The sequence below is a fragment of the Chiloscyllium plagiosum genome, chromosome 41 (genome assembly GCF_004010195.1).
Source record: "Chiloscyllium plagiosum isolate BGI_BamShark_2017 chromosome 41, ASM401019v2, whole genome shotgun sequence".
Lineage (NCBI taxonomy): Eukaryota > Metazoa > Chordata > Chondrichthyes > Orectolobiformes > Hemiscylliidae > Chiloscyllium > Chiloscyllium plagiosum.
The window spans coordinates 9,445,389-9,468,374 of NC_057750.1; the positions used below are offsets into that span (position 1 = coordinate 9,445,389).

Below are 22,986 nucleotides of genomic sequence, written 5' to 3' on the forward strand. Positions count from 1 at the left end.
ATTTTTGGGGATTTGGTAGGGGGAGGTGGGGAGGGGGGGGGGGAAGGGTGGGACAGGGGTTGAGTACTTATAAGGTTTGAATGATCTGCTGACTTCCATAACAATGATAGAGAGTGAAATTCCTGTCGCACAGAATGTCTTGCCATTATCCTATTATGTTTCCAGTCATTGGCCAGACTGCATTTTTCACAAACAGGCTGACAGGATAGCTAACAATTCGGGAGCCTTTCACTCACACTGATGCTGTCTGGTCTAGCAATCACTCGCTCGCTGTTCACAGGAGACCCTCTGCAATACTCACCGTCCCCCTTCTTTGAATCATCGCGTGACAGGATCAATGATAACAGGCTAAAATAATGTCGTCGGGTTTATTTCCGAAAAACGTCTTATACAGAAGCATGGTGGCTCAGTGATGGTAAGCTCACAGCACCTGGGACCTGGGTTCAATTCCAGCCTCAGGCGACTGACTGTGTGGAGTTTGCACGTTCTCCCTGTGTCTGCGTGGGTTTCCTCCGGGTGCTCCGGTTTCCTCCCACAGTCACAAAGATGTGCAGGTTCGGGTGGATTGGCCATGGTAAATTGCTCATAGTGCTCAGGGATGTGTAGTTTATGGGCATTAGTCAGGGGGAAATGTAGAGTAATAGGGTAGGGGAATGGGTCTGGTTTGGTTACTCTTCGGAGGGTTGGCGTGGACTTGGGCTGAATGGCCTGTTTCCACACTGTAGGGATTATATAAAGTGCATTGTGATGGCTCTCTCATTTGGGGGGATAATGGGCAACTCAGGGGGCAGTTTGAGGCAGGAGGAGGCATTGAGGCTAGGGAAGGTAAGTAGGTAGTGGGGAATGTGGTGACCAGGCAGACCCCTGGTGCTCTCGGTCTCCACCTATGAGCTTCCTTCAGTGCAGGTCAGTGTAGAGTGTGTTGTTGGGTCTCAAGGGGGCAAGTGGCTCAGTGGTTAACAATGCTGCATCACAGCACCAGTTCGATTCCCGCCTCTGGCGACTGACTGTGTGGAGTTTGCACGTTCTCCCCGTGTCTGTGTGGGTTCCCTCCGGGTGGTCCAGTTTCCTCCCACAGTCCAAAGACGTGTACGTTAAGATGGATTGGCCATGCTAAATTGCCCATTATGTCCAGGGATGTGTAGGTTAGGTGCACTAGTTAAGGGTAAATGTAGGGTAGGGGAACGGGTCTGGGTGAGGTACTCTTCGGAGGGTCAGTGTGGACTTGTTGGGCTGAAGGGCCTGTTTCCACACTGTAGGAAATCTAGAATATTCTATTCTATGAAACAAATGGTGCTTCCCCATTGTGGTATTTGCCAATAGCCAAAGTAGAGTCATAGAGATGTACAGCACAGAAGCAGACCCTTCAGCCCAACTCTTCCATGCCGACCCAATATCCTAAATTAATCTGGTCCCATTTGTCAGCACTTGGCCCATATCCCTCCAAACCCTTCCCATTCATATCCCCATCCAGATGCCTTTTGTAATTGTCCCAGCCTTCACCACTTTCACTCGTTCCATACACGCACCACCCCCATGTGTGATCCCTTTTAAATCTTTTCTTAAACCTATGCCCTCTGGCTTTGGACCTCCCTCCCCCTGGGGAAAAGAAACTGAAAGAGCTGTGAATGCCATAAATCAGAGTTTAATGGAAAAGTTTAGCAGGCCTGGCAACATCTGTGGAGAGAAATCAGAGTTAACAATTTCAGGTCTCGTGACCCTTCCTCAGAACTGGGAAAAAAGCCCTTCGCTAATCACCCTATCCATGCCCCTTTATAAACCTCTATAAGGTCACCCTCAGCCTGAGTTACTTGGAGTCCTGCTTACAAAGTCCCGAACAGTGGAAAAATCGGAATTCACTGAGGGAGACAGCGGGATTAGCAGAGTTGTGGTGTTTGGGAACCACTGGCCTGTGCCTGTGGAAGCGGCTCCCTGTTAGACTCGCAGTAAATTGGCCACAAAAAGCAAACAGAAAATGCTGAAAATACCCCAGGCACATCTGTCCAGACCTGTGAAGGGAAAAAGATAGGTTCCAGATGTTCTTGCTTAAGGCACACAATGTCCCATGTCAAGGGTTTGAGGTCAGTTTAGGGGCAGCGTTTGATCCCTGTGTCTCTGGGTTGTTCCTGAAGTGTTCCCACCCTAGTTGACTTTCAGTGCTGCTGAGATGGAATTGGACTGTCTAGCCAGTTAGCTCAGCCCTTATAATCATTTCTCGGCCTGTCTCTTGAGCATTCATGGTTTTCTCTTCACCCTCTGTGTTAGTGCGGCTGTTTTACAATGAGCTGTCTCAGCTTCGACTGTGTCTCTCTGCCTTTCCAATTCCTTTCTCTCTTATTCCTTTACGAGTGGGATCTTTCCTTCTCATTGAGGGGCAGTGTGGGAAGATGATAAGTTGTAAGGTGATTTCCTCAGATTGGCAGACCAGGCTCGAGGGGCCAAATGGCCTGTGTTTTATTAACATTCCTTCCCGGTCTCTATCTGCCCCTGTATCTCCCCCTTTGAGAATTAGAATTAGGTTCTATTGCCACGTGTACTCAAGCACAGGAGTACAGTGAAAAGTGTACAATGTTGCCTCACACTGTACCGTCTCAGGTACAAAGTACTTCGTTACAAATCTTAGGTACTAAAATCAATTAAGTACAAAATAAATAAACAAAGAGAAAAGTGAAAAATTTGACATTACTCCAGCTCAATAACCCTCCCTGCCTCTCCTCCACCGTCTCTCTCCGTGCCTGACTGTATTTGTATCGACCACTACCTTTGCATTTGTTTAGCCTCCACGTTGCAACAGCGTGTTTGTACAAAACATTGGCTCTTTAGGATGACCCTGAGGCTGCGGAAGGTGCTACGCGAATGCAGGAGTTCCGCCCCTCTTGCCCATCGCTGGGCGTCTCTTCCCCCCCCCCCCCCGCCAAGCGCATGCCCCTTCCCTCCCTGTGTCCGCGTGTACCTTTCTGCTCCTTTCATTTTAAAGCTGTACTAGGAGAGTCCCTGTCCCCGTCCCCATCACTGAATGAGCTGCTTCACAAAGTGGTTGTGTCACAAAAAGGGCTTGCATTTATATAGCGACTTTCCCATCCTCGGGCCGTATCGAGTTTCTTTTGTGAAATGATGGAATGATACAGTGTTAGAGGAGGTAATGTGACCCAGGGGAGTGCCTTTTGCAGCCACTATTGTGGTTGACAGGGCAGCTAATGTGTGTGTACAACACCATGAGGGCTAGGAGTGGGAGGAGGCCATTCAGCCCTTCAAACCCAGGATCGTGCTCAATCTTCAGCTCCCACACTGTCCCCAGTTTTGAATTATCGATCGCACCCTGAGCAAGCGCGGGATGAGTTGCTCTGGGATACAGAATTCCAAACGTCATTCCCCTCTGCGTGAAAAGATTCCTCAGCTTAGCCCTAAATGGGTTGCTATCCATCCCGAGACTATGCCCTCTTCTTCCAAGCTGCCTTCCTCGAGGAGATGACAGCCGAGTGGTATTATTGCTGCGCTGTTAATCCACAGATCCAGGAAATGTCCCAGGTTCCCAGGTTCAAATCCTGCCCAGGGCAGATGGTGGAGTTTGAATTCGATAAAAATCTGGAATTAAGAATCTAAAGATGACCAGGAGTCGATTGTTGGAAAAAACCCATCTGATTCACTCATGCCCTTTAGGGTAGGAAACAGCCATTCTTACCTGGTCTACATGTGACTCCAGACCCACAACAATGTGATTGACTCTTAACTGCCCTCTGGGCAATTAGGGATGAGGCAATAAATGCTGACCTAGCCAGTGATGCCCTCATCCTGTGAATGAACAATTAAAACAAATATCCTCCTCCCTACATTGACGATGTTGAGCTCTGTCAGTATTTTGTATCACATTTTTGGACATGGGGGCAGGTGGGACTTGGACTTGGACCTTCTGGCTCTGAAGTAGGGACACTACCACTGCATCACAAGAGTCTTCAGAGTTTTGGATATTTGTTTGAGATCACCTCTTTGTCGAAACCCTAGAGACTATTGCCCTAGCCTGTTTAATCTTCTCACACATCCCTCTGTGTGAAGAATTTGTCTTTTTAAAATCTCTTTCCTCTCACCTTAAATATTTTGAAGAACTATTCCCTCCCTTCATCCAGCGCAGTTAAATCTTCAATGTATTCCCTCTATGGCAAGATTATCTTTCCTTAGGTAATGAGCTCAAAACTGTACACTATATTCTGTTTGTGATCTCACCAAGGCTGTATAAAATTGCAATGCAACAATTTTCCTCATGACCTCAACTCTTCTTGGAATAAATGGTGACACGTTATTTGCTTTCTTGATAACGTAGCAAATTCCCAGGAATAGCAAAGTAATACTGACCAGCCCAACTGGTTTATATATGTTGGCTAAGGGATGAATATTGACCCAGACCACCATGCACAGTCAGAACCCATCTAGTCCTCTTCAACATATTTAAGGTGGGAGGAGAGAGATTTTAAAAAATACTTGAGCGGCAAATTCTTCACACAGAGGGTGGTTCGCGTGTGGAATGAACTTCCTGAGGAAGTGGTGAATGTGGTACAGTTACAACATTTAAAAGACACTTGGATAATTATATGACTAGGAAAGGTTTAGAGGGATATGGGCCAGGAGCAGGCAGGGGGACTAACTTAGTTTGGGATTATGGACAACATGGGCTGGTTGGACTGAAAGGTCGGTTTCTGTGCTGTAAGACTCTGTGGTTTGGAGTTGCTGGTGTTGGACTGAGGTGGACAAAGTTAAAAAAATCACACACCACCAGGTTATAGTCCAACAGGTTTAATTGGAAGCACTAGCTTTCGGAGCGACGCTCCTTCATCAGGTGGTTGTGTAGCATCGCTCCGAAAGCTAGTGCTTCCAATTAAACCTGTTGGACAATAACCTGGTGTTGTGTGATTTTTAACTTTGTAAGGCTCTATGGCTCCATAAAATGGTTCCATGGGATCTTTAGCAATCCACATGAGGAGGGAAGACAGAGTCTCAACAGAGGAGGCAGTAGTCTAGTGGTATTATCACTAGATTATTAATCCAGAGACCCAGGTTCAAATTCTGTTGAGGCAGATGGTGGAATTTGAATTCAACAAAAGTCTGAAATGAAGAAACTAATGATGGGATTGAAGGAATAACATTAAGAACCCCATCCTCTTCACTTTAGGGAAGGGGACTGCCAGCCTTCCCCAGTCTGACCTACATGTGACTCCAGACGCACAGCAAAGTGGTTGAGTCTTGCCTGCTCTCTGGGCAATTAGGGATGGGCAAGAAATGCTGGCCTCACCCAGTGATGTCCAGATTCAATGAATGAATCAGGGGAAAGAACCCACCAAAAGGGACAGGTAACGTTTCAGAAAAAAAACACAAGGGTCCTTGTGTCATCAAGAGTTAATTAGGGGACAGTTAATCGTAGTGAGTCAGATGCATTCTGAAACAATCCAGTGACATTCTTGGTGATTTTTCTGGTGCCTTTCCAACATTACATTTATTGAACTGACCTTGAATTTTGCCAAAGTGCAAATTAATCTCCTCATTTTCTCATTCGCGTCCAGGACTGAATCACCTCCAGCTTTTCCGACTGACACAAGCTTGGCTTTGTCAATCTGCTTGACGCTTGTCATGCGTTTCCTTCCTGCAGAGAAAGGAAGGGCAATGGAGGGTGAGCTATCCCAGCATCCTTAGCAGCACTGAAAGCCCTCTATTAAAACTGAAGGCCATGCATGAAAGGATTTGCAATTGTAAAGCACTTTTCACAACAATAGGGTGTCCAAAAGCGCCTCACAGCCAATGAATTTGTTTTGTATTTTGTGCAAAGTGTAGTTTCTGTAGTAATGTAGGAAAAGCAACAGCTAATTTATGCACAGCAAGCTGGTGCAGGAAAGCAAAAACACCTTCCTACTCATCTCATACGGCTGGCATCTTCTTGTTTCGTCAGGCCGGCCAACAGCATCTCTCAGTCACAGTCACACAGAATCGTGCTGGTGCAGGAGGAGGGAATTCGACCCATCTTGCCTGGCCTCTCTCCTCTGTATCAGAAATCCCACAATCCCACAATCCCACTCCACAGGCATGAATGTCTCAGCCCACGCTATTCTTTAAGATAAAGAGGTGTCCCAGGGCCAACATGGATAACACGACTCACATCACTCGGGGAGGCTTTGTTTCCTTCGTTAATGGGGTATGGGTGTAACTGGGCAGAGCAGTATTTATTACCCATTTCATAGAATCCCTACAGTGTGGAAGCTGGCCATTCAGCCCAGTGAGTCCACATCAGCTCTCTGAACAGCAGTCCACCCAGATTCCTCCACCCCCCCGCCTCCCCCCAACCAAACTAACTCTGCATTACCCATGGCTAACCCAACTAGCCTGCACATCCCTGGATACTATGGGGCAATTTAGCATGGCCAACCCACCCTAACCTGCACATCCCTGGGCGCTATGGGGCAATTTAGGATGGCCAATCCACCCTAACCTGCACATCCCTGAACACTATGGGGTAATTTAGCATGGCCAATCCACCCTAACCTACACATCCCTGAAAATTATGGGTAATTTAGCATGGCTAACCCAAGTAGCCTGCACATCTCTGGGCGCTATGGGGCAATTTAGCATGGCCAATCCAACTAGACTGCACATCCCTGAACACTATGAGCAATTAAACATGGCTAACCCACTCTGACCTGCACATGTTTGGACTGTGGGAGGAAACCCACACAGACACAGGGAGAATGCTCCACACAGACAGTCGCCTGAGGCTGGAATTGAACCCAGGTCCCTGGTACTTTGAGGCAGCAGTGCTAACCACTGAGCCCACTCCAAATGAGTCAGCCACATTGCTGTGAGTCTGGAGTCACGTGTAGGCCAGACCGAGCAAAATGGCAGATTTCCTTCCCTTAGAAGATGAATCCCTTGGAGTTTTTACAACAATTGATAATTCTTGACACAATCACTTTACTCTATAAGAATAGAAATTTATTGGCAGGTGTATTTTTACAAAAACATAAAGAAAGTGTTGTATAAGTTGCCATACGGTGATGTCTAAATTAATGACAGAAGCCATAATTGAGAAGAAAAGTTAAAAGTTACAATAAGATGCTTCTGTTCATCAGAGCAGGGTGATTATCCTCTCACACACCAACCCTCATACATCCCTAAAGGTCCCATGCTCTTAAAAGGTAGTAGGTAAGCAACATGGTGATCAGGACTTTTTTTAAAAATGCATTTGTGAAATGTGGGTGTTGCTGACTGGGCCCAGCATTGATTACCCATCCTTAATTGCCCCTTGAGAAGGTGGGGATGAGCTGCATTCTTGAACTGCTGCAGTCCACCTGCTGTGGGTAGACCCACGATGCCCTTAGGGAGGGAATTCTGGGATTTTGACCCAGTAACACTGAAGGAACGGCGATGTATTTCCAAATCAGGATGGGGAGTGGCTCGGAGGGCAACTTGCAGGGGGTGTTGTACTCGTGTATCTATTGCCCTTGTCCTTCTAGATGGAAGTGGTTGTGGATTTGGAAGGTGCTGTCTGAAGATCCTTGCTGAATTTGGATCTACAAATTGAATTTAGTAACACTTTCCCAGACATGCAGGTAGTGAGTGTCATAGAGTCATACAGCACAGAAACAGACTCTTTGGTCCAACTTGTCCAAGTCCTAACCTAATCTAGTTCTATTTGCCAGCACTTGGCCCATATCCCTCTAAGCCTTTCCTATTTGTGTACTCATCCAGATGCCTTTTAAATGTTGTAATTGTACCAGCCTCCACCACTTCCTCTGGCAGCTCATTCCATACACGTACCACCCTCTGTGTGAAAATGTTGCCCCTTATGTCCTTTTTAAATTGTTTCCCTCTCACCTTAACCCATGCCCCCTCGGACTCCCCTACCCTGTGGAAAAGACCTTGTCTATTTCTCCTATCCATGCCCCTCATGATTTTATAAACCTCTATAAGGTCACCACCCCTCAGCCTCCAACACTCCAAGGAAAACAGCCCCAGCCTGTTCAGCCTCTGCCTCTAGCTCACATCCTCCAACCCCGGCAACATCCTTGTAAAATGAAAGATTCCGACCCAAAGCGGCATTTTTCCTGCTCCTCTGATGCTGCCTGAACCTACTGCACTTTTCCAGCTCCACACTTTATCAACTCTGGCTTCCAGCATCTGCAATCCTCACTATCTTCATCCTTTCTGAACCCTTTCAAGTTTCACAATAACTTTTCTATAGCAGGGAGACCAGAATTGAACACTGTATTCCAGAGGTCGCTTAACCGATGTCCCGTCCAGCCACAACACGACCTCCCAACTCCTTTTAGTCATTAACTAATTTCCTAAACTGACCTGCCTCATAGAACATGGACCATTACAGCGCAGTACAGGCCCTCCAGCCCTCGATGTTGCGCCGACCTGTGAAACCAATCTGGAAGGTCTTTTGCCCAAAAAGTTGATTTTCCTGCTCCTCATGGATGCTTCCTGACCGGCTGTGTTTTTCCAGCACCACTCTCTTCTAAACTCTGTTTTCCAGCATCTGCAGTCCTCACCTTTGCCCATCTAAACTACACTATTTCATTATCATCCATACGTTTATCCAATGACCATTTAAACGCCCTTAAAGTTGACGAGTCCATTACTCGTTCCACGCGCCTACTGCTCTCATTCAAGGATTTGTACACGTCTATCCCAGGTCCCTCTGCTTCTTTACTCCCGAAAGATTGCAGCCTTGATCATTCCTGAGGAAGGGCTTATGCCCAAAACGTCGATTCTCCTGTTCCCTGGATGCTGCCTGACCTGCTGCGCTTTTCCAGCAACACATTTTCAGCCTTTATCTTACGTTGATTCTCCGAATCAAAAGTGAATCCCTTCACGATTCTTTGACTTAATTTTGAACTACCACGTGTCGGCCATAAGTCAGTGATGATCATCCTCACGATTCACAACGCTGCTCCATGTTCCCCTCTGTTCTGCGCCTCCTCTTTAGTGGTTTGGACAGGCAGGCAGTGGAAGGCAAACAGCAATTAAAGGCTAGGAGGAGAGGAGTTGCCAACCACAGCCGATGTGATCATCAGTTGCCTTGACCGAATCCCTGACCCGTTTTCACTCCACCCTTCCCGAACTGGCCTCTGAACACCACGTTAAAAATCACACACCACCAGGTTATAATCGCAACAGTACAGTACAAGCTTTCAGAGTGCTGCCCCTTCATCAGACCTCGAGCTAAATAAACCTGTCGGACTATAACCTGGTGTTGTGTGATGTTTAACTTTGTCCACCCCAGTCCAACGCCGGCTCCTCCACATCACCTCTGAAGATCAACACTGCTGTGTGTAACCCTGAGGGGGGAAAACCCATCAGCAAACATCAGAAGGAACCACCATCTTCTGAAAAGATTTAAGGTCTCACTATTGAGTACCAAAGTACGGAGAGCAACAGGGGGAGAAGTAGACTGATTGGCCAGTGGGTTAACCGTTATCCCATTGGAGAAAGGGTCTTCCTGCTTGCCGATTGGTGTAGAGAGGCAGGGGGTCAAGAGGCTGGACATGTCAGCTGACCAATGGGCTGGGGTTTGAGGGCACGGCAGGTGGCAACATCTCCAGGAATGCCCTTGACGCAGTTGATCGCCATCCTGGCCCAGCTCTGATGCCAGTCTTCCCGCACTTTGACGGACGGTTTGAAGAAGGGAGCCTGGCTCACGTTCATTCACGAAGAAAAGAGGAGGAGAACCTTCACCTGTACCTTCACTGCAAAGCCCCCCACCCCGTCCTCAACCTGCAACACCCGCACAGCCCCTGCAAACCCATGACCCCCTTCCCCCAACAGACATTCCCCTTCCATCCCAACCACCCAGGGCACATTCCACAACACCTCACCAGGGTCACTTGGTGACACCCTCAATCACCTGCAGCCAAGTCAGGGGATTGCGAAAGGAGGGCACAGGTGGGTCCACTGGCACCCTGCATTTACATAGCACCTTTAAGAAAGCGGGAACACCTCGATGCATTGCAGAGGAGCTCCCCGCCCCAAACAAAATCTTTCACACTGACACCACGTACAGATACGAGGAAGGGCAACTAATTAAGGAAGTAGGCTGTAAGAGCAGTGGATTCAAGGAGGGCGAGAGAGAGAGAGAGAGAGAGGCAGAGAGGAGTTTGGGAAAGCAGCCCTACAGCCTATGACCCCAGGCAGCCGAAGATGGAGTGAATAAATGGAGGGAGTTGGAAGAGGCCACGATTGGAGAACCACATGGAGCTCACAGGATTATGGAAAATCACACAGTGAGGCAGATTACAATCTGTGCAAAATTATTCTCTGTAATTTTTGATTGGAACGTCCAGATATTCAGATCAGTTTTAGACAGTGTGGACCATGTTAACCAATCGAGCAATCAAACTATTATGCAATAGCCTTCATTAACCTGGTAAACACCCAGTACTGTACCCCAGTGTTATACAGAGACAGACCTGTCCCCACCAGTACTGTACCCCAGTGTTATACAGTGACACAGAGACAGACCTGACCCCATCAGTACTGTAGCCCAGTGTTATACAGAGACAGACCTGTCCCCACCACGACTGTACCCCAGTTTTATACAGTGAGAGACCTGTCCCCACCAGTACTGTACCCCAGTGTTATTCAGTGACAGACCTGTCCCCACCAGTACTGTACCCCAGTTTTATACAGTGACAGACCTGTCCCCACCAGTACTGTACCCCAGTGTTATATAGAGACAGGCCTGTCCCCACCATTACTGTACCCAAGTGTTGCACAGTGACAGACCTGTCCCCACCAGTACTGTACCCCAGTGTTAGACACAGACAGACCTGTCCCCACCAGTACTGTATCCCAGTGTTATACAGTGACAGACCTGTCCCCACCAGTACTGTACCCCAGTGTTATACAGTGACAGATCTGTCCCCACCAGTACTGTACCGCAGTGTTATACACAGACAGACCTGTCCCCACCAGTACTGTACCCCAGTGTTATACAGTGACAGATCTGTCCCCACCAGGACTGTACCGCAGTGTTACACAGAGACAGACCTTTCCCCACCCATACTGTACCCCAGTGTTACACAGAGACAGACCTTTTCCCCCCGTACTGTACCTCAGTGTTACACAGACACGGACCTGCCCTCTCCAGTACTGTACCCCAGTGATACACAGAGACAGGCCTGTCCCCACCATTACTGTACTCAAGTGTTGTACAGTGACAGACCTGTCCCCACCCAGTACGGTACCCCAGTGTTATAAGTGACAGACCTGTCCCCACCAGTACTGTACCCCGGTGTTATACAGAGACAGACATGTCCCCACCCAGTACTGTACCCCAGTGTTATGCAGTGACAGACCTGTCCCCACCTGTACTGTACCCCAGTGTTGTACAGTGACAGACCCGTCCCCACCAGTACTGTACCCCAGTGTTATACAGTGACAGACCCGTCTACACCAGTACTGTACCCCAGTGTTATGCAGTGACAGTACCTGTCCCCACCCAGTTCTGTACCCCAGTGTTATACAGTGACAGACCCGTCCCCACCAGTACTGTACCCCAGTGTTATACAGTGACAGACCTGTCTCCACCAGTACTGTACCCCAGTGTTACACAGCGACTGACCTGTCCCCACCAGTACTGTGTCCTGTGTTATACAGCGACTGACCTGTCCCCACTAATACTGTACCCCAGTGTTATACAGCGACTGACCTGTCCCCACTAATACTGTACCCCAGTGTTACACAGCGACTGACCTGTCCCCACCAGTACTGTACCCCAGTGTTATACAGCGACCGACCTGTCCTCTCCCTGTCCCATACCCCAGTGCGATACAGTTCGCCTTTGACGTCTTGTTGTGTTCGAGCCTACTCCCTCTTCCTTCTGTAAATTCCCGGAGCTGCTGAGCAAACCCTTCCCCCTGCTGTCGTTGGTTGTTGGAGGCTTGTATGCGGCTAGACTGAGCGAATGTTGGAGCCTCACCCTAACGCTCTGATTTTTCTCTACCTCTCCCCTCACCACCACCATCCCCTCACCTTCTGCTTTCCTCCCTGTCTCTCTCTCCACCCCTTCACCCCATCTCTCCTCCCTGCTGCAGGCTTCTATGAACTGAGCGAGGGTCCGTCCCCCGCTCTCTCCGATTCCTCTGCCTCCATCTTTGCCGAATGCTTTTCCAATTTCCAATCTGCTGCATGCAACTATCCATGGATTGGTTTGGCAGAGGCTCGCATGAATTATGCAAATGAACGACCTAAATCTTTAGGTAGGTGTTGAGCAGCTGACCTGCAGTCGGAGAGTCCTACAGCACAGAAACAGGCCCTTCGGCCCACCCAGTCCTTGCCGACCATAATCTCAAGCTAAACTAGTCCCTCCTGCCCGCTCCTGATCTATCTCTTCCTAAACCTTTCCTTTATCCAATGTTTTTATCCAAGTGTCTTTAAATGGTGTAACTTAAATAATGTTGTAACCACATTCATCCTATCCTCTGGAGATTTATTCCACACACGAACCACTCTCTGTGTAAAAAGGTTGGCCCTCGTCCTTTTTTTAAAAATCTTTCTCCTCTCATCTTAGTCCTGAATTTCCCATCCTAGGGAAAATATATCTGTCATTCACCTTATCTATACCCCTTTTCATTTTATCAATCACGATGGCAGAGGCCTTAGCACTGCTGCCTCACATCACCAGGGTCCCAGGTTTGATTCCAGCCTCGGGTGACTGTCTGTGCGGAGTTTGCACATTCTCCCCGTGTCTGTGTGGGTTTCCTCCGGGTGCTCCGGTTTCCTCCCACAATCCAAAGCAGGTGAATTGGCCGTGCTAAATTGCCCGTAGTGTTAGGTGCATTAGTCAGCGGGAAATGAGTCTGGGTGGGTTACTCTTCGGAGGGTCGGTGTGGACTGGTTGGGCCAAAGGGTCTGTTTCCACACTGTAGGGAATCTAATCTAATAAGGTCACCCCTCAACCTCCTCCATTGAAATAAATCCCAGAATCTGTAGGCTTTCCTCGTAACTCAAGCCGTCCAGTTCCGGAAACATCCTGGTAAATGTCTTCTGAACCCTCTCCAGCTTAATAATATCCTTCCTATAACAGGACTGCATGCAGTATTCCAGAAAAGGCCTCACCAATGTCCTGTCTAACCTCAACATAACATCCCAACTCTAAGAGGATCCCTACAGTGTGGTAACAGGCCCTTCGGCCCAACACGTCCATACCAACCCTCCAAAGAGTAACCCAGCTCCATTCCCCTACCCTATTAGTGTATATATTTACCCCTGACTAATGTACCGAACCTACGCATCCCTGAACACTATGGGGTAATTTAGCATGGCCAATCCACCCTAACCTGCACATCCCTGAACACTATGGGGTAATTTAGCACGGCCAATCCACCCTAACCTACACATCCCTGAACACTATGGGGTAATTTAGCATGGCCAATCCACCCTAACCTATACATCTCTGAACACTATGGGGTAATTTAGCATGGCCAATCCACCCTAACTTACACATCCCTGAACACTATGCGGCAATTTCTCATGGCCAGTCCACCCTAACCTATACATCCCTGAACACTATGGGGTAATTTAGCATGGCCAATCCACCCTAACCAGCACATCTTTGGACTGTGGGAGGAAACCGGAGCACCCAGAGCAAACCCATGCAGACACAGGGAGAAGGTGCAAACTCCACACAGACAGTCGCCCGAGGCTGGAACCGAACCCAGGTCCCTGGCACTGTGAGGCAGTAGTGCCAACCACTGAGCCACCATGATGCCCACAAGGCATGTTGACATTCTCAGGGAGTGGGGGCTCAGGATGTCTCTCCTTTAAGGGACCTCCCTTTGAAAGTTCTCCTTATGAGCCTGCAAATCCTGGCCTTTTGAGAATCCAGGCAATCCGCTTTCTTTCTTTTGGCAAGCTATGGTTTAATCTGCCCTCCTGCTGCCCTGGGTGGAACATTCCGGAATCTTGCTGAATCTCTTCAACCTTATTGCAGGCTGGTTTTTTTTTTAGTTTGTTCCCGTTCAGCTCAATGTCCTCTCTTTCCACCCCCAACCTCTAATAGGACTCCTAACTCGAGCAGTCCTCCCTGTCACCTCAGTCTGGTCTGCCCCTGCTGGCTGGATATTCAACCATAGTAACCATCATCATTTTCCAGACACTCACAAAGCGACATTCCCTGTTTTCAGGGTCAAGGGTCATGAACGCCGCCCCTGAGGTGGGTTGAGGGAACATCTCACCAGAGCTAGGGGCGGGAGGAGGCCATTCAGGCCCTGCCGGGCCTGCTCTGCCATTCCATACCATCATGGCTGATCTCATCCTGGTCTCAACCCCACCGTCCTATCTGCTCTCCATAACCCTCCAACTCACCACTTGTTCAAAACCTCTCTCTGCCTGGAAATGTGTTCAGTGTCCCACCACACTCTGGGGCAGAGCAATCCACAGATTCATGAGCGGGGGATAGGAAGAGGCCATTCACTCCCTCAATACTAGCCCGCCATTTGGTTGGATCTGAGCTCATGTGTCTCGAAATGCCACTGAGCTGCCCCACTTCCATGCTGCTTCACCACCCCCCCCTGCCCACAGACAGACAAATCTCTCCTTGGGAAATACGCCTGATGCCAGGGGTGAGGCTTGGCAGCAGAGATACAGCTCTGAACAGATGGAGGTGGTGAAAGGTGCAGAATCATTTGACTCATACCCCACACTCGCTCTTGAAGCGTGCACAGCTTCGGCTTCCTCACACAAAAGCATGAACCATCCCTTCCCCCAGTTTCATATTTCCTTCTTCTGTAAAACATACATTAGTCACTATCTAACCCTGTGCTGTTCCTGTCCTGGGAGTGTTTGATGGAGGGACAGTGTAGAGGGAGCTTTATTCTGTATCTAACCCCGTGTTGTCCCTGTCCCTGGGAGTGTTTGATGGTGGGACAGTGTAGAGAGAGCTTTACTCTGTATCTAACCCCGCGCTCTCCCTATCCTGAGAATGTTTGATGGAGGGACAGTGTAGAGGGAACTTTACTCTGTATCTAGCCCTGTGCTGTCCCTGTTCTGGGAGTGTTTGATGGTGAACTGTGTATAAGGAGCTTTACTCTGTCTCTAAACCGTTGCTAGGGGGATCTAATGAACATGATTAGGAGAACGAAGCTGGGACAGGCGATAACACACCTCAGGCGAGGGGTAAGGTTGAGAAGATGTGGCCTTCTTGCCAACCTACATTAGATAATGTGGCCATTGTCCAACCAGAGCTGCTCTCTCAGTAAAGAGAGAGAGAGGCGACTGGGGGTGGGGTGGAGGGGGCGGGGGCGGGGGTGGGGGGGTTAACCTGAGAGTCACCACAACTTCAGGCAGGGGGAGAGGGTGAGAAGACAGGGCCTTCAGGGGAAGTGGATAACCAAGAGATTCCATTCGGAGTCAAGAGGGCAGGCTGCGTGCAGAGACGGAGGACATTGGTAGGGAGTTGAACGAATACCTCACTTCTGCCTTTACTCAGGAGAAAGAGGATGTGACAGAATTTGGGGAGAGTGGGGGATGCTGTGAGCAGATGGATTCGGCGAGCGAGGTGTTATTAGGAGGTTTCAACGTGGACAAATCCCCAGGCCCGGATGAGTTGAATCCCAAGCTGCTGTGGGAGGTGGGGGAGGAACTCCCAGGGTCCCCGACCCACGTTTTTAACTGGTTCCTGGGGAGGTGACAGGTGACTGGAGGACAACCAACGTGGTCCCACTTGTCAAGAAGGGTGGTAGATGTTAGACCAGGGAACTACAGACCAGTGAGTCTCACGTCAGTGCTGGGGAAGCCAGTGAAGAGAAGGAGTGAATTAATCACCATTTAGTGAGACAGAGTTTGATTAGAAATCGAAACCAAAGTCAGAAACAAAAATAGAAATTGCTGGAAAAGCTCAGCAGGTCTGCAGAGAGAAATCAGAGTCAATGTTTCGGGTTGAGTGACCCCCTTCCTCAGCGTTCTAACAGACCTGCTGAGCTTTTCCAGCAATTTCTATCTCGGAGAGTTGACATGGTTTTGTCAGAGGCGGGTCATTCTTGACTGACAAAGCTGACGGGTTGTCCGAAAGGCTTGATGAGGGGAGAGCAGTTGATGTAGTTTATATGGACTTGAGCAAGGCCTTTGACCAGGCCCCACGCGGAAGAATGGTACAGAAGGCACTAGTTTGTGGTATCCAGGGTAACTCGGCAAGACGGATTGGCTTAGCGACGGGAGGCAGAGGAGGTAGAGAGGGGACCCTGACAAAGGTGTGTATGTTCCTGAAGAAGGGCTTATGCCCGAAACGTCGATTCTCCTGCTCCTTGGATGCTGCCTGACCTGCTGCGCTTTTCCAGCAACACATTTTTCAGCTCTGATCTCCAGCATCTGCAGCCCTCACTTTCTCCTTGTTTATGAGGGGCATGGATTGGATGAATAGAAAGCAACTGAGTCCCCCCAAGTCAATAACAAAGGGGGGCCTCATTTTAAGGTGAAAGGCAGGAGGTTTAAAGGGAATTTGAGGGAAACATGTTTCACCCAGAGGGTGGCGGGGGTCTGGAATGCACTGCCTGGGAGAGTATTTGAGGTGGGAAACCCTTGCAACCTTTAAAATTACTTGGAACAGCACTTGAAATGTCATAACATTCAAAGTGATGGGCCCTTTGTGGGTCAGGTCGGAGCAGTGTAGATAGATCAGCATAGACTTGATGGGCTGAAGCGCCTCTTTCATGCTGTATGACTCTATGACTGTCCCTGTCCTGGGAATGTTTGATGGGAAAGTGTGGAGGCAGATTTAATTTCGCTTTAAAAGAGTCAGTGAGTTCTGTGGTCGACCTAATCCCATGTTGTCTGCATCCAGGGAGTAATTGGTGTCCACAGGGGACATTATTTTCAGTTTAAAAAAATAGAGGGAGCTTTACGCTGTCTCGAGCCCTCTGTGCTGTCCCTGTCCCTGAGAGTGATTGATGGGGGAATAATGTAGAGGCAGCTTTACTCTGTATCTAACCCTGTGCTGTCCCTGGGAGGGTTTGATGGGGACAGTGTTGAGGGAGCTTCACTCTGTATCTAACCCTGTGCTCTCCCTGTCCCTTGGAGTGTTTGATGGGGGGACAGTGTAGAGAGAGCTTTACTCTGTATCTAACCCTGTGCTCTCCCTGTCCCTTGGATGTTTGATGGGGACAGTGTAGAGAGAGCTTTACTCTGTATCTAACCCAATGCTGTCCCTATTCTGGGAGTGTTTGATGGGGGACAGTGTAGAGGGAGTTTTACTCTGTATCTAACCCCGTACTGTCACTGTCCCTGGGAGTGTTTGATGGGGGACAGTGTAGAGGGACCTTTACTCTGTATCTAACCCCATGCTGTCCCTGTCCTGGGAGTGTTTGATGGGGGACAGCATAGAGGGAGTTTTACTCTGTATCTAACCCCGTGCTGTCCCTGCTCTAACGTCAATAACCTTTCTCTTTCCCAGCGGAGCCTCTGCACCTGGACCGGGAGGAGAGTCTGAGCTACGCTGACAGTGACTATGTCTCCTCTGTGCCGCGTTCCTTCTCAGCCAATCACGCGGACTCGTTCGAGGCCCTGATGGACGTGCAGCCCAAGTACCAGTGCGACCTGATCACCCGCGATGGCCTGGACCTCTTCCCGTACCCGAGCCCCCTGCACGCCATGGCTGTGCAGAGTCCGCTACTGTGCCCCCAGATGCTGAGGGCCAACAGCGAGGAGAAGCCCCTCTCACCCACCTCCTACCTGAGCAGCTACAAGCTGGACGACGATGGCGAGATGTTCTTCGGCTCCCAGGGCGATCTGCCCCCGGGCCTGGAGGCCGTGCACTCGAAGAGGCTGGAGAACTACATCGCAGGCCTGGTACACAAACGCGTCTACCCGGTTCGGCCCAGCAAGCCAAGGACTAGCTTCAGCACAGAGGCCATGAAAGGCCTAATGAGGCAGAGCAGCATGTGCCAGAGGAGCACGGAGGCTGCCAATCCCCCCGGCGCAGGCTGCGATCAGGTCTGGCCTTCGTCCGAGCGCAGGAATATCCCGAGTTCCCACAGCTTCGACGGGAGCCTGCCGTCGCCCAAGTACAGGCCTCAGTGGACTTCCAGCAGGGAGCACCTGTCCGTCAAGAAAAACATCCCCTCCTGCCAATCCGTGGACAGCTTCGCCGCTGCTATCCAGCAGCAAAAGAGCGTGGACGAGGGCCAGAATTCACAGCAGAGCCTGAGGAAGCCGATCCGGCTCATGGCTAACACGCCTCCCATGAGGCCCACCTCTCTCGAGTATCATGAGCTGAATTATCATCCGGCCACGAGGGCTTCCCCTCAGGAGAACTACTACCAGAACGTGTACGAACTGAACGACAGGTCTCAGGCTTTCCTTGATGACAGGCATCAGGCCTTTCTCGACAACAGGTCTCAGGCCTTCCTCGACAACAGGCCTCAGGCCTTCCTCGATGACAGGTCTCAGGCCTTCCTCGATGAGAGGCGTCAGGCCTTCATGTCTGCTAGACCCGAGTCCTCAGAGCTCCGTTCGCCGCCCTTTGACAAACCACCGGGGTCGGAGGTCAGCGGGGGCCGGAGGTCGCCCGGGGGAGACGACGGCGGGTACCAGATGGTCAGCGCGCAGTACATCCCGGCTCAGCAGTCGTACAAAGCCCATGCCTCCAGCCACGGCGGTAAGGCCAAGGGGCCGCCGCTGAGCAAAGGGCGCTCCGTCGACGCCTCGCCTGAGGCTGGGGCGCCCCCTGGCTTCCGGGAGAAGGGCAAGGCCTCGAGCAAGAAGTGCCGCTTCAGCGAGGAGAGCGAGCCGGCCAAGCGGAGTGGGCGGAGGCCCTCCCCCAGGGGCAAGAAGACCTGCCGCTCCCAGTCAGAGAACAGCCTCCTGAACCGGCACGGGGTGCCTTGCATCAAGTACAACACCGTGGAGCGGGACGAGGTGACGGGAGCCAGGCCGACACGCTCCAGGCGGCATCCCAACGGCTATCACCGGCGCTGGAGGTCGACAGCGGAGATCTCCCGGGATGAGGGGTCAGCCCTGCCCCCCAGCTGTGAGCCCTACCCCCAGGCCGACGGGCGGAGAAGGCCCAGGAGGTACCTGAAGCCTCAGGGGAATCCGGGGAGCGACTCGGAATATCCGGCCCGGCATCGCGGGCCAGGGGGCGGGGGGGAGGAGGAGGAGGGGGATGGGGAGGAGGGGAGGGCACCCGGCGCCCGGGTCTACGCCGCCAACTGCTTCGGGGACAGCGAGTCGAGCCTGAGCGAGGCCCAGTCGCCAGGCCTCAGCAGCTGCTCCAGCGATACGGACGAGGAGGAGGAGGGGGAGGAGGAGGAGGCCGCCGGCCTCGTCTGGCCCCAGCAGCTGAGCCCGCAGGCTACAGGCCGTGAGTCTGGGCCACCCAAGGCCTTCGTGAAGATCAAAGCCTCGCACGCCCTGAAGAAGAAGATCCTCCGCTTTCGGACGGGCTCCCTCAAGGTGATGACCACCGTGTGACCAAGGGCTGGCCAGTGGACCGACGGGCGGACTGGCGTTTCGAGTTCCCGCCGCCTCCCGGTCGCCTCGGGATCGTTCCGGGGTGGGAAAGCGCTTTTGCAGCCAACTCGCTAATTTGTGGAAGCGTGTTGTCAACGTCAGCGGGCGCAGAGGCCGCCACCGCGCACAGAAAGATCCCAGGGACAAACCAGCCGGCCAACTGTGGTATTTTCTTTTCTCGCTGCCCCGCCCCCGTCCTCCCCTTCCCCCCTCCCCGCCCCACCTCCCCCCCCCCCCCCACCGTAAAGCAACGGGAACTCCTTCCTTTCCAAATGGTGGCCATGCGATCTTTTACGCAGGGTAGGAGGGAACACTGGTCGGGTCTGGGTTGGGGAAGGGGTCAATGATTGGTAGGATGTTGGTGTTGGGGTGCGGAAGGGGTCAAATGGAGGGGAAGAAGGACAGCGATTGGCAGGGTGGGGGGTTTGGGGATGACTCGGGTTGGAGCCACACCTGCAAGATGGCACGTGTGGGAGTGCGGACTTCCCTTGGCGCCAGGCGGTGGGGATTTGTTGGCCTAGTCAGTGGGGCCTACAGCCTCAGAGCGGGATTTGAAGCTGCAGTTTTCTGACCTGTGGGCGCGAGGGGTGCTATCTGAGTCGCTGTTTCTGTATTCATTGGCGAGAGGATTTGGGCCTCAAAAAGCCTGTCTTCAATGGGAGTCAATTCAAGATGGCAGCCATCAGGGGACAGTTTCAATTAGTTGGCAAGGCACAACAGGAAGTGTTCATATTTTTCCCAGGGTGGGTGTCATGGATTCTGCTAAAGGAGGAATATGAATTGTTAGCGAACTGCAATTTATTTAACTCTGTTTCTTGAGGTAACAGTTAGACAGAAGGCTTCTGTGGTCAAGGGTCATGCAAAAGCTCAATCCTTCTGTCTCTAAAGCTGCCTCACCCCCTTCCATCTCATAAAAATCAATAAAAGTCCAGCGGAAATAGACAGGCTAAAGGATGTTCCCAAAGACCTGGGATTCTGGAACTAGGAGGTTACGGGTCTAAGGCCTACAGGGTAGGACTATGATGAGGAGAAATATCCTCATCCAGAGAGCGGGCGCGCCTGTGGAATTCTCTGCCCCAGGAAGCGGTTGTGGCCTAAACATTGAATATTTTCGCAAAGGAGTAGGATACAGTTCTGAGGGAACCGATGGAAACGGGAAGGAAGCAAATACGGGGGGGCGCTGAGTTGAAAGGTCAGCCACGATCGTATTGAATGGCGGAGCAGGCTCGAGTGGCCGGATGGCCTACACCTCCCATTTTCTATGTCTCTGTGTTTAAGACATTCCTTTACCCATCGCCAACCAGAGCTGGCTCCTCATCCCAGCAACGCCCTACGTTTTAAATTCCCAATTGTTGGTATCCAAATGCCTCCATGGTGTCACTTCCCCCTCCTGATCTGTGTAACTGGACTCCTAGTCCCAAGGTGAAGCCCAGTGCGGACTTGGTCTGCTGTTATCTTTTCTTCCTCTTTCTCTGCTTTACAAAGCCCGTAATGCTGAATTTTTAACTCCATTTCTTTATTTCTCTAATTTATACCTAAGCTTTTGTATCTAGCTACCTTTGTACCTAAGGTAGCGCCAGAAATGGCAATTTAATAACCTTTTCACAGTATTCCTGTACATTGGCAATAAAATCTAATTCTAGTTCTAAGTTTAATTCACATAGAGTTAGACAGCACGGAAACAGACCCTTCGGCCCAACCAGTCCATGCTGACCATAATCCCAAACTAAACTAGCCCCACCTGCCTGCTCGTGGCCCATATCCCTCCAAAGCTTTCCTATTCCTGTTCGTCCCAGTCTATCCAGCCTCTCCTTATAGCTCAAACCCTCCATTCCCAGCAACATAGAATCATAGAATCATAGAGATGTACAGCACGGAAACAGACCCTTCGGTCCGACCCGTCCATGCCAGCCAGATATCCCAACCCAATCTAGTCCCACCTGCCAGCACCCGGCCCATATCCCTCCAAACCCTTCCTAAACATATACCCATCCAAATGCCTCTTAAATGTTGTAATTGTACCAGCCTCCACCACTTCCTCTGGCAGCTCATTCCATACACGTACCATCCTCTGCATGAAAAAGTTGCCCCTTAGGTCTCTTTTATATCTTTCCCCTCTCACCTGAAACCTATGCCCTCTAGTTCTGGATTCCCCAATCCCAGGGAAAAGACTTTGTCTACTTATCCTATCCATGCCCCGCATGATTTTATATACCTCTATAAGGTCACCCCCTCAGCCTCTGATGCTCCAGGGAAAACAGTCCCAGCCTGTTCAGCCTCTCTCTATAACTCAAATCCTCCAACCCTGGCAACATCTTGTAAATCTTTTCCGAACCCTTTCAAGTTTCATAACATCTTTCCGATAGGAAGGAGACCAGAACTGCATGCAGTATTCCAACAGTAGCCTAACCAATGTCCTGTACAGCCACAACATGACCTCCCAACTCATGTACTCAATACTCTGACCAATAAAGGAAAGCATACCAATCGCCTTCTTCACTATCCTATGTAAGTCTCTTCTGAACCCTCTCCAGTTTAATAATATCCTTCCTATATCAGGGAGACCAGAACTGGACACAGTTCTCCAGGAGAGGCCTTACTAACGTCCTGTACAACCTCAAAATTCTTCGCCTCCAGCTCCCCGCAAGGAAATCTCTGCTCTCCTCCGATTCCATCATCTTCAGCATTGCCCCCCCCCCCCCCACCCCCCCGCATTCCATCGCTCCACCACTGGTGGCTGTGTCGTCAGCTGCCTGGTTCCCAATCTCCGGAACTCCCTTCCCAAATCTCTGACCATCTTGACTTTAAGAAGTTCCTGGAAAATATTTGCTTTCTGGCTGAGCTCTCGGATCCCGTTTCGGAGGATTTCCTTCAAGGGTTCAGTGACGATTTGCTGTCCGATTGATGCTCCCGTGTTTAGCTCCGTCGAAGGTGCTGTATAAATGCAAGTTATTGTTGTTGGATGCCTGTTGTCCTTCCTGTTCCCATTTTTCAACCGCAAGTGAGTGGGCGGGTCACTGTCGACCTTACAGTTGTCACCCCTGTTTTGTTTTTGAAAAATCTGCAGCTTCCAGAGTTAGAGAGGTCAAAGTGCAGCCACTCTGCCCATTCAGCCTGCTTCAAAACTATCCCTGACCAATTGTGGCCACTTCCCTGCTCACTCCCCGTGTTCCTCGATTCTCCCAGAGACCCAACAGTCTGTCTGTCCCAGCCTTCAGGATCCCATAAGGCTCCAAGTGTTGGAAAATGGGATTCGAATAGATTGGTGACAAGCACAAACATGATGGGTTGAAGGGCCTCTTTCTGCACTGAGTAAATCTCAGTGACCGTTACCGTATCCGACGACAGGACATCCGCAACCCTCTGGGGTTGAAAACCCGAAGGATTTGCAATGTTGTGAGTGAAGGGGGTGCTCCTCAACTCAGTCCTAAAACATCAGTTCCTTATCGTGAAACCCCCCTCCCCATGTTCGAGATACTCCATCTGACCCATCATGCG

At 50.5% G+C, this 22,986-nt stretch overlaps 1 protein-coding gene across 1 annotated transcript; it reads left to right on the plus strand.

Annotated features, from left to right (window-relative positions):
- The first annotated feature begins 11,947 nt into the window (after positions 1-11,947).
- On the plus strand, positions 11,948-19,859 carry LOC122542700 (dapper 1-like). The gene is made up of 2 exons (XM_043680678.1): positions 11,948-12,242; positions 17,432-19,859. The coding sequence occupies exons 1-2, from the start codon at positions 11,948-11,950 to the stop codon at positions 19,447-19,449; spliced, it is 2,313 nt and encodes a 770-aa protein (XP_043536613.1). The 3' UTR covers positions 19,450-19,859.
- The last annotated feature ends 3,127 nt before the right edge of the window (positions 19,860-22,986 follow it).

Coding starts and splice junctions, on each gene's coding strand:
- LOC122542700 (XM_043680678.1), top strand. CDS start 11,948: ATGTTGGAGCCTCACCCTAACGCTCTGATTTTTCTCTACCTCTCCCCT. Junction 12,243..17,431: donor TGAACGACCTAAATCTTTAG/GTAGGTGTTGAG, acceptor TCTCTTTCCCAG/CGGAGCCTCTGCACCTGGAC.